The sequence below is a fragment of the Nerophis lumbriciformis genome, linkage group LG16 (genome assembly GCF_033978685.3).
Source record: "Nerophis lumbriciformis linkage group LG16, RoL_Nlum_v2.1, whole genome shotgun sequence".
Classification (NCBI taxonomy): Eukaryota; Metazoa; Chordata; class Actinopteri; order Syngnathiformes; family Syngnathidae; genus Nerophis; species Nerophis lumbriciformis.
In genome coordinates, this window is record NC_084563.2 from 9,042,340 (window position 1) to 9,054,598 (window position 12,259).

The following is a 12,259-nucleotide window of genomic DNA, read 5'->3' on the forward strand; positions in this document are numbered from 1 at the left end:
TCTTATAATAAAGTTGACTTTGGGAAATTTAGGAGCGAGGACATTTCACGACTGGATTTGTTGCACAGGTGGCATCCTATGACAGTTCCATGCTGGAAATCACTGAAAGCGGCCCATTCTTTCACACATGTTTGTAGAAACAGTCTCCATGCCTAAGTGCTTGATTTTATACACCTGTGGCCGGGCCAAGTGATTAGGACACCTGCGGACGCCGTCACGTTATTGAACACGGCTCGGTGAGGAAACATTGCTAAAGCAACAATGTTCCTGCACGCCTTGACTGAAACGGGTACTATCCACGCTGTGCAGGGCGGCCTCAGAACACATACACACACACACAGACACACACATTTGTGAAATAATTTATTGGCTTTCAAAGAGTTGTGCATCCACCCTGCCTTCCCACAGGTGGCTTATTTGTCTTTTTCGGGGGCATATTTGTTTATCTGCTGCCACACTCCCACACGCCTCTCTGTGTATTTCACAGCCATGCACCTTTTCGGCCTCAACTGGCAGCTGCAGGAGTTGGACAACCAGCCAGCGTTTGAAAACGGAGGAGTTCGGAAGGCAGGTCCCACGCAGTCGAGCGCCGTCACGGTGCTGGCTGCCGACGGTGAGATAATTTCAGTCTTAATTTATGTTTGACACCTTTTTTTTTTTTTTTTTTTTTTACTTCATCCGTCTTTCCGCATTTATCTTTTCAAGTGAATTATCATAATCATAATGCTCGCCTGCAATGGTAATATGTCTTTTTTTTGCTTTAAATGATGTTAATAATTAATTTCTCATTACATTTCTACATCAGGTGCACTTTTACCGTGTGGCCCAATTTAAAATGTAATTTCCTTTTTTTTTTTTTTTTTTTTTTTTTTTTTTTTTTTTTTTTTATAAAGGTCATAATGCGCACACGCTGTGGCTGTAAGTCTGCTGAGAATGATTGCGTCATTAACTGCCATGCGAGCTCTAAACACAACAAGTCATTTGTGATATTCACATTAAGTCTAAGAATCGCTAATTTTATTGTATTGTTTTTACTGACTTAGCCACATTGTACTGAGCAGCCAGGACAATACATGGGTATTTGAGTCCTGCATTGGTAAACAGACATGGAGTTGTTGTTGTTTTTTACATTTTTATTGTGTGGAGATAATTAATATTATTTAATTAGAAGATGCAATTCCTGAAGGAATTGCGTGTGAATGCTCCAATGCTGAAGTTGAACTGAAATGCTGACAGAATGTAGTATGAATGTGAGAATAGTTTTAATGTTGGAATGGTTTGAATGTCAAAGAGTTTGAATTTCCAGGGAAAACTGAATTTGGTTTGGAACTTATATTAGATCCACTATGGACTGGACTCTCACAATATTATGTTAGATCCACTATGAACTGGGCTCTCACAATATTACAAACCCCGTTTCCATATGAGTTGGGAAATGGTGTTAGATGTAAATATAAACGGAATACAATGATTTGCAAATCCTTTCCAACCCATATTCAATTGAATGCACTACAAAGACAAGATATTTGATGTTCAAACTCATAAACTGTAATTTTTTTTGCAAATAATAATTAACTTAGAATTTCATGGCTGCAACACGTGCCAAAGTAGTTGGGAAAGGGCATGTTCACCACTGTGTTACATGGCCTTTCCTTTTAACAACACTCAGTAAACGTTTGGGAACTGAGAAGACACATTTTTTTAAGCTTCTCAGGTGGAATTATTTCCCATTCTCGCTTGATGTACAGCTTAAGTTGTTCAACAGTCCGGGGGTCTCCGTTGTGGTATTTTAGGCTTCATAATGTGCCATACATTTTCAATGGGAGACAGGTCTGGACGACAGGCAGGCCAGTCTAGTACCCGCACTCTTTTACTATGAAGCCACGATGATGTAACACGTGGCTTGGCATTGTCTTAGTGAAATAAGCAGGGGCGTCCATGGTAACGTTGCTTGGATAGCAACATATGTTGCTCCAAAAGCTGTATGTACCTTTCAGCATTAATGGCGCCTTCACAGATGTGTAAGTTACCCATGTCTTGGGCACTAATACACCCCCATACCATCACAGATGCTGGCTTTTCAACATTGCGCCTATAACAATCCGGATGTTTTTTTTCCTCTTTGGTCCGGAGGACACAACGTCCACAGTTTCCAAAAACAATTTGAATTGTGGACTCGTCAGACCACAGAACACTTTTCCACTTTTGTATCAGTCCATGTCAGATGAGCTCAGGCCCAGCGAAGCCGACGGCGTTTCTGGGTGTTGTTGATAAACGGTTTTCGCCTTGCATAGGAGAGTTTTAACTTGCACTTACAGATGTAGCGACCAACTGTAGTTACTGACAGTGGGTTTCTGAAGTGTTCCTGAGCCCATGTGGTAATATCCTTTACACACTGATGTCGCTTGTTGATGCTGTACAGCCTGAGGGATCGAAAGTCACGGGCTTAGCTGCTTACGTGCAGTGATTTCTCCAGATTCTCTGAACCCTTTGATGATATTACGGACCGTAGATGGTGAAATCCCTAAATTCCTCGCAATAGCTGGCTGAGAAAGCTTTTTCTTAAACTGTTCAACAATTTTCTCACACATTTGTTGACAAAGTGGTGACCCTCGCCCCATCCTTGTTTGTGAATGACTGAGCATTTCATGGAATCTACTTTTATACCCAATCATGGCACCCACCTGTTCCCAATTTGCCTGCACACCTGTGGGATGTTCCAAATAAGTCTTTGATGAGCATTCCTCAACTTTATCAGTATTTATTGCCACCTTTCCCAGCTTCTTTGTCACGTGTTGCTGGCATCAAATTCTAAAGTTAATGATTACTTGCAAAAATTAAAAATGTTTAGCAGTTTGAACATCAAATATGTTGTCTTTGTAGCTTATTCAACTGCATATGGGTTGAAAATGATTTGCAAATCATTGTATTTTGTTTATATTTACATCTAACACAATTTCCCAACTCATATGGGTTTATATATATATATATATATATATATATATATATATATATATATATATATATATATATATATACAGGTAAAAGCCAGTAAATTAGAATATTTTGAAAAAGTTGATTTATTTCAGTAATTGCATTCAAACGGTGTAACTTGTACATTATATCTATTCATTGCACACAGACTGATGCATTCAAATGTTTATTTCATTTAATTTTGATGATTTGAAGTGGCAACAAATGAAAATCCAAAATTCCGTGTGTCACAAAATTAGAATATTACTTAAGGCTAATACAAAAAAGGGATTTTTAGAAATGTTGGCCAACTGAAAAGTATGAAAATGAAAAATATGAGCATGTACAATACTCAATACTTGGTTGGAGCTCCTTTTGCCTCAATTACTGCGTTAATGCGGCGTGGCATGGAGTCGATGAGTTTCTGGCACTGCTCAGGTGTTATGAGAGCCCAGGTTGCTCTGATAGTGGCCTTCAACTCTTCTGCGTTTTTGGGTCTGGCATTCTGCATCTTCCTTTTCACAATACCCCACAGATTTTCTATGGGGCTAAGGTCAGGGGAGTTGGCGGGCCAATTTAGAACAGAAATACCATGGTCCGTAAACCAGGCACGGGTAGATTTTGCGCTGTGTGCAGGCGCCAAGTCCTGTTGGAACTTGAAATCTCCATCTCCATAGAGCAGGTCAGCAGCAGGAAGCATGAAGTGCTCTAAAACTTGCTGGTAGACGGCTGCGTTGACCCTGGATCTCAGGAAACAGAGTGGACCGACACCAGCAGATGACATGGCACCCCAAACCATCACCCAACCATGCAAATTTTGCATTTCCTTTGGAAATCGAGGTCCCAGAGTCTGGAGGAAGACAGGAGAGGCACAGGATCCACGTTGCCTGAAGTCTAGTGTAAAGTTTCCACCATCAGTGATGGTTTGGGCTGCCATGTCATCTGCTGGTGTCGGTCCACTCTGTTTCCTGAGATCCAGGGTCAACGCAGCCGTCTACCAGCAAGTTTTAGAGCACTTCATGCTTCCTGCTGCTGACCTGCTCTATGGAGATGGAGATTTCAAGTTCCAACAGGACTTGGCGCCTGCACACAGCGCAAAATCTACCCGTGCTTGGTTTACGGACCATGGTATTTCTGTTCTAAATTGGCCCGCCAACTCCCCTGACCTTAGCCCCATAGAAAATCTGTGGGGCATTGTGAAAAGGAAGATGCAGAATGCCAGACCCAAAAACGCAGAAGAGTTGAAGGCCACTATCAGAGCAACCTGGGCTCTCATAACACCTGAGCAGTGCAAGAAACTCATCGACTCCATGCCACGCCGCATTAACGCAGTAATTGAGGCAAAAGGAGCTCCAACCAAGTATTGAGCATTGTACATGCTCATATTTTTCATTTTCATACTTTTCAGTTGGCCAACATTTCTAAAAAAAATCCCTTTTTTGTATTAGCCTTAAGTAATATTCTAATTTTGTGACACACGGAATTTTGGATTTTCATTTGTTGCCACTTCAAATCATCAAAATTAAATGAAATAAACATTTGAATGCATCAGTCTGTGTGCAATGAATAAATATAATGTACAAGTTACACCTTTTGAATGCAATTACTGAAATAAATCAAGTTTTTCAAAATATTCTAATTTACTGGCTTTTACCTGTATATATAGTCCAGTTGGCACCTGATTCTGGTGTGTGGTCGTGCAAAGAACCCGCTTCTAACAAGACATTTATTTCTTCTCACACTACGGATGCTATTTTGATGATAATCTGTTCACATTCTATATTCACCAGCAAGTAGGCGGGCGGTGCAGCTGTGCTCGACCTTGGACCCCAAACACCTCCGAAGGAAGGCGCCAGCACAATGCGGCAATGTGCAAACAGCGCGTGGGACTAACGCGGGGATTGTTTAACCTGGGCCGTGCTTAAATCCTCATAAGCACTGTTAATGAATATAGCGTGTGGACTCTTTAGAGGCAATCAATAGGCGGCCGTTATTCTCCCTGGAGGTTACGCTCGGCTCTGCTTGACTGCAGTAAAAGCGACAGCGCCATCGCATGCAAACACACACACACACACACACGGCGTGTCCATACACACCGAAACGTCACGCGTCATCGGTCAGACAAGTTAAACACTAACGAGACGTCAAAGCTCGTCTCCAAGGCGACATTCCTTGCAGCTTTTGACGGGTATGACTCGGAATCTCTTTTTTTTTTTCTTTTTTTTTTCCTCCCTCCTAACGACGGCGTTCCAAGTCGCACTCTATTACAGCAGTGAATCAGCCTTAACACCAGCCATCTACCGCCGCCCGCGCTGGAACAAAAACACTTTAAAGGCGAGTAAAAATTATTTTTTATTTGACGTTAGCGCTCGGCCGAGGCAGCGCTCAGTGCGTCTGACAGATTCCATTTGTGGGAGAAGACGCAATGCAGAAAAGAGTCCTTTTAAAAAAAAAAAAAAGGCAATTATTTAGCGCTTGTGTGTTCACTTAGTGTGTGTGTGCACTCCGTGTGTCATCCTCACAGCTCAATAAAGAAATGTATGACTGTACACGTGTCATTAATCACGTTTGGCATCACACCGGACGGCAAGAATGTGGTATCGACTGATAAAAGGGAGACAATCAAAGATGACATTTATGACATTGACGTCCCTACGCTCCACATGGCAGGTGTGCATACTAATAGGCCACCGCATGTTTTATTTATAGGCACCTTCCGAGACACTCAAGGGCCTCACCAACAATGCAACTACCGTATTTTCCGGACACTTAAAATCCTTTCATTTTCTCAAAAATCGACGGTGCGCCTAATGTACGGCATAATTCTGGTTGTGCTTACCGACCTCGAAGCTATTTTATTTGGTACATGGTGTAATAAGTGTGACCAGTAGATGGCAGTCACACATTAGAGATCAATAAATCAATCAATGTTTACATATATTAATTTTCTCTAAAATTGACAGTACGCCTTATAATCAATCAATCAATCAATCAATCAATGTTTATTTATATAGCCCTGAATCACAAGTGTCTCAAAGGGCTGCACAAGCCACAACGACATCCTCGGTACAAAGCCCACATAAGGGCAAGGAAAAACTCACCCCAGTGGGACGTTTTCGACGCAAACCTGTGGTGATGTCGTCTTAAAGGGCCCCTTTAATGCTGACAACACTGGCTTATATCTCAAAGTTCCTGACCTACAATGAATGTATTCAGTCTACTTTTAGCTCCTTTTTCGTGATAATGAATAATATAATTATTAATACAATTGTTTCAAATGCATACATGTAATGAAAACTTTAATTACAAAATAAAGCAGATAAATGGAGCCGAAGAAAGAGAAACAGACTATATTAACCTTGTAGATTGTTATAGTAAAAATAGCTCCAGCTTTATCAGTGTGCCATATTTTACCCAGTTTCCCCTCCGGCAACAACGTTATTATACTGTATGTTTGATGAAACATGAATATATGCATGATAAGGTTGTACGGTATACCCGTATTAGTATAGTACCGCGATAAAAATTAATCATATTCGGCACTATACCGCCTCTGAAAACTACCGGTCCGCCACCCCCTCCCCCCACGCCCCCGACGTCGTCACGTCGTAACTATACCAAGTACAGTAGCGTATCTAGTCGATACTACTATGATTACGTCTATATTTTTTGGCATCACAACATATTTTTTTTTTTTGTTGTTGTCACGTCGTAATGATACCAAGTACAGTAGCGTATCTAGTCGATACTACTATCAATCAATCAATCAATCAATCTTTATTTATATAGCCCTAAATCACAAGTGTCTCAAAGGGCTGCACAAGCCACAACGACATCCTCGGTACAGAGCCCACATAAGGGCAAGGAAAAACTCACCCCAGTGGGACGTCGGTGTGAATGACTATGAGAAACCTTGGAGAGGACCGCATATGTGGGTAACCCCCCCCCACCCCCCTCTAGGGGAGACCGAATGCAATGGATGTCGAGTGGGTCTGACATAATATTGTCCATAGTGGTATTATTATTTGGTATAATAATTGTAATTACCGTATTTTCCGGACTACAAGGCGCACTTAAAATCCTTTAATTTTCTCTAAAATTGACAGTACGCCTTATAACCCGGTGCGCCTAATGCACAGCATAATTCTGGTTGTGCTTACCGACCTCAGAGCTATTTCATTTGGTACATGGTGTAATGATAAGTGTGACCAGTAGATGGCAGTCACACATTAGAGATCAATCAATCAATTAATGTTTACTTATATTGCCCTAAATCACGAGTGTCTCAAAGGGCTGCACAAGCCACAACGACATCCTGGGCTCAGATCCCACATCAGGGCGAGGAAAAACTCAACCCAATGAGATGACAATGAGAAACCTTGGAAGGGAACCCCTATTATTTGGTATAATAATTGTAATTACCATATTTTCCGGACTATAAGGCACACTTAAAATCCTTTAATTTTCTATAAAAGTGACAGTACGCCTTATAACCCGGTGCGCCTAATGTACGGCATAATTATGGTTGTGCTTACCGACCTCAAAGCTATTTTATTTGGTACATGGTGTAATGATAAGTGTGACCAGTAGATGGCAGTCACACATTAGAGATCAATCAATCAATCAATGTTTACTTATATAGCCCTAAATCACGAGTGTCTCAAAGGGCTGCACAAGCCACAACGACATCCTGGGCTCAGATCCCACATCAGGGCAAGGAAAAACTCAACCCAATGGGATGACAATGAGAAACCTTGGAAGGGAACCCCTATTATTTGGTATAATAATTGTAATTACCGTATTTTCCGGACTATAAGGCGCACTTAAAATCCTTTAATTTTCTCTAAAATTGACAGTACGCCTTATAACCCGGTGCGCCTAATGCACAGCATAATTATGGTTGTGCTTACCAACCTCGAAGCTATTTTATTTGGTACATGGTGTAATGATAAGTGTGACCAGTAGATGGCAGTCACACATTAGAAATCAATCAATCAATGTTTACATATATTGCCCTAAATCACAAGTGTCTCAAAGGGCTGCACAAGCCACAACGACATCCTGGGCTCAGATCCCACATCAGGGCAAGGAAAAACTCAACCCAATGGGATGACAATGAGAAACCTTGGAAGGGAACCCCTATTATTTGGTATAATAATTGTAATTACCATATTTTCCGGACTATAAGGCGCCCTTAAAATCCTTTAATTTTCTCTAAAATTGACACTACGCCTGGTTGTGCTGGTTGTGCTTACCGACCTCGGAGCTATTTTATTTGGTACATGGTGTAATGATAAGTGTGACCAGTAGATGGCATTCACACATAAGAGATATGTGTAGATTGCAATATGACGGCAGTAAACAACACCAAAACTTGATATGTTCCATTGAAAATATAGAACATTACACACGGCGCTCAAAAATGTTTTAGTACGACTTTGAAGCCGCACTGCTTGATGGATTGTCGGAGCATTCCTGCTACCGTAGCCAAGTATTACTAGGTGTGTGTATAAGGTCCGTAAAATGGCACCCATTAGGAGACATATTATCTGGCGTTTTGTTTGGCAATATTATAAGTAGTTCTCAGTTATTTTATTTAATTTTTTCTCAAAACTAAACAGTGTGCTTTATAACCCTAATGTACGGAATAATTCTGGTTTTGGTTACTCACCTCAAAGCAATTTTATGTGGTACATGGTGTAATGATAAGTGTGACCAGTAGATGGCAGTTAAACATACGAGATACGTGTAGACTGCAATATGACTCAAGTAAACAAACACCAACATTGTATATGTTCCATTGAAAATATAGAACATTACACCCGGCGCTAAAAAATCTATCAAAATGTTTTAGTTCGACTTTGGTAAGCTATGAAGCCACACCGCTTGATGTGCTTCAACATAGGAGTATTATTATGGTATTATGGTGTGTGTATAAGGTAAGACATATTATCTGGCGTTTTGTTTGGCAATATTATGCAATAGCAACTTTTCTTACCTTCTGGTATCTGCGGATCTGTATTTGAGATCTGCATAAGTCCTGAAAATATGCGCACATCCGCCACTGCAGTCCGCGGCGATGCCATAGTCGATAATCTTCTTCTTTTTCTCTATCTATTATAGCTATATTATTTGGTATAATAATTTTAATTACTGTATTTTCTGGACTATAAGGCACACTTAAAATCCTTTAATTTTCTCTAAAATTGACTGCGTCTTATAACCCGGTGCGCCTAATGTACGGCATAATTCTGGTTGTGCTTACCGACCTAGAAGCTATTTTATTTGGTACATGGTGTGATGATAAGTGTGACGAGTAGATGGCGGTCACACATAAGAGATACGTGTAAACTGCAATATGACGGCAGTAAACAACACCAACACGTTCCATTGAGAATAAAGGACATTACAGATGGCTCTCAAACATATGTCAAAATATTTTAGTACAACTTTGAAGCCGCACCATTTGATGGATTGTCGGAGCATTACGGCTACCGTAGCCAAGTATTACTATGGTGTGTGTGTATAAGGTCCGCAAAATGGCACCAATTAGGAGACATATTGTCTGGTGTTTTGTTTGGCAATATTATGCAAAAGCAACTTTTCTTACCTTCTGGTATCTGCGGATCTGTATTTGGGATCTGCATAAATCCTGAAAATGTGCGCAGGTCCGCCACTGTAGTCCGGGGCGACGCCGTAGTCGATAAGCTTCTTCTTTTAGTCTATCTATTATATCTATATTATTTGGTATAATAATTGTAATTACTGTAAAAGGGCACCATTCATAAAAGTGTTAAAAAATAAGTCATACATTAAAATGTCATAATTTTACTTTCAACCCTCAGTGGCCTAGTGGTTAGAGTGTCCGCCCTGAGATCAGTAGGTTGTGAGTTCAAACCCCGGCCGAGTCATACCAAAGACTATACAAAAATGGGACCCATTACCTCCCTGCTTGGAACTCAGCATCAAGGGTTGGAATTGGGGGTTAAATCACCAAAATGATTCCCGGGCGCGGCCACCGCTGCTGCCCACTGCTCCCCTCACCTCCCAGGGGGTGATCAAGGGTGATGGGTCAAATGCAGAGAATAATCTCGCCACACCTAGTGTGTGTGTGACAATCATTGGTACTTTAACTTTAACTTTAACTTTATCTCTAGATCAACTTCAACTCTATCTCTCGAATTGTTTTTTTTAAATGTTTTATGACCTTTTTTAAACAAAATCCTGTTTTTGTTTTTTTATTGCAAACACAGAAAATATGCAATATTTACCCCCCAGAAAATTTTGAAAGTCTATCATATAACAAAAGTGTTAAAAATATTTCATACATTTAATGTTATATTTTTACTTTCAACCCTTACGATCTATCTGTTGAATGTATGTTTTTTTGTGTGTTTTTTTTTTAAATGACCTGTTTCTTAAAGAAAAAAACCTGCTTTTTTATGGCAAACACGCAAAATATGAAATATTTGTAGAATGTGGGATTTACAATATTACCTATGAAGGATAAAACACTGACTATTGACAACATACACTATTGTCACCCCCCCTCTCCATCCACATATTTTACAATCAAGGGAAACACAACAAAAATGCAACAAACACAGCGAAATATGAACACGAAAGGTAAAAAAAAAAAAAAAACACCTACAATCTGATATATGTGATACATCACTAAGGTTTAGAATTTTGTTGTAAAAATGTCCTTTCGCGTCTGTCCCTGACACCCACATTTCAGACTGTGACTTAGATTACCATAGTAACTAATTAGATGACTATAGTAACTAATTTGATTACCATAGTAACTAATTATATTACCATTGTAACTAATTAGATTACCATAGTAACTAGTATACCATGCATAAGTGCAGATTCCAACCATTGAAATACTTTGTATAGTTCAAGACTTGCGGTCATTAGAAAACATCATTGCACGTCATAATGGCAGCTACACTTTCCATCTTAAACATCTAAAAAAAGTATTTGGCAATGTCTGGCGGGCCAGATTTAAACGCTCGGGCCTTAATTTGCCGAGGTCTGTTCCGGCATGCATCAGAACTCAGCTTCTCAACAAACTTTACAAGATAAAGAAGACATCGGAGCAGGGATCAGCGTAGCCAGAGGAGCACAAGTAATGTGTAAATGCCCTATCATTTTTAAAATAGTGCTAAACAATCTATCACTTGTCAGTTCCTTGACCTTCTTCAATCCTAAATTTGCCCCAGACTCTCAAAGGACACAGCAGTGGTATCAGTCACTGGCTTTTTCTTTATTGGCCTGATGCAGCAAGGGATGCAGTATCACTCCTTGTGTCCTAATAATGTGCCCATGCTTCGCTTTCATCACTAGACCCTCTACTGCAGGGGTGTCACACTTATTTTAGCTCAGGGGCCCGCATGGAGGAAAATGTGTGCGCACGCGGGCCGGACTGTTAAAATCATGGCATTAAAAAATTTTTTTTTTTAAAAAAGACACTTTCAGATTGTTTTATTTGTCTTACTTTGGCCTAAAATAGAACAAACACATTCTGAAAATATAACAATACAAATGTGGAAAAAAATACCAGCAGCGGTAAAGTTTAGACCCATGAAGGAAAGAAGAAAGTGAATGAATGTTTATAACTGAATACATTTATATATGCATAAACATTTGTTTTCATATGTATTATTTTTTTTTTATGAATTAAGTAACATTTATGACAACCTTTATCCAAAACACAATATAGAATGTGAGATATAACAGGATAATGCATACATTTATTATTTGTTTTCAATAAGTGGGACCCCAAAATTTTACTGTGGGACCCCATTTTGAAAATTCCTAGCGCCAACACTGGTGGGTGCAAAACAGCAGCAGGTGGCTGTGGCCTGCGGGCCGCTTCTAAAACTAATCAAGTATGATCCCAAAGGCCATAGATCATTCATTTGCGGGCCACATACGGCCCGTGGGCCTTGACTTTGAGACCGCTGCTCTACTACTTTGCATCATTGTATTCAGACCTTGAATTATACTTCTTTTTTTAATCTTTTTTGGACTCTTTTGGAGACTTACATGAATGCACATATTGCTCTTCTCGATGAAGAGTGGGTGCAAAAGAAACCCAACAAAAACCCAACAAACTAACTACCATATCATTTCATTAAATATTTAATAAGCGTGCACAAATAAATAAAATCGATTCACATCCAAATTGCCATTTTATTCATTTAAAGCAAGGGTCCCCAAACTTTTTTTACTCGCGGGTCGCATTGTGTAAAAGCAATTTGGCCGGGGGCCGGGCTGTATG

General features: G+C 40.0%; 1 protein-coding gene across 2 annotated transcripts in view; it reads left to right on the plus strand.

The window, feature by feature from the left end:
* Nucleotides 1-12,259, plus strand: part of LOC133616971 (teneurin-3) — a 745,483-nt gene that overhangs the window by 427,425 nt on the left and 305,799 nt on the right. For both annotated transcript variants that reach the window (XM_061976582.2, XM_061976583.1), the window contains one exon: nucleotides 488-613. In XM_061976582.2, the coding sequence (XP_061832566.1) occupies nucleotides 488-613 (126 nt within the window). The remainder of the gene's footprint in view (nucleotides 1-487; nucleotides 614-12,259) is intronic.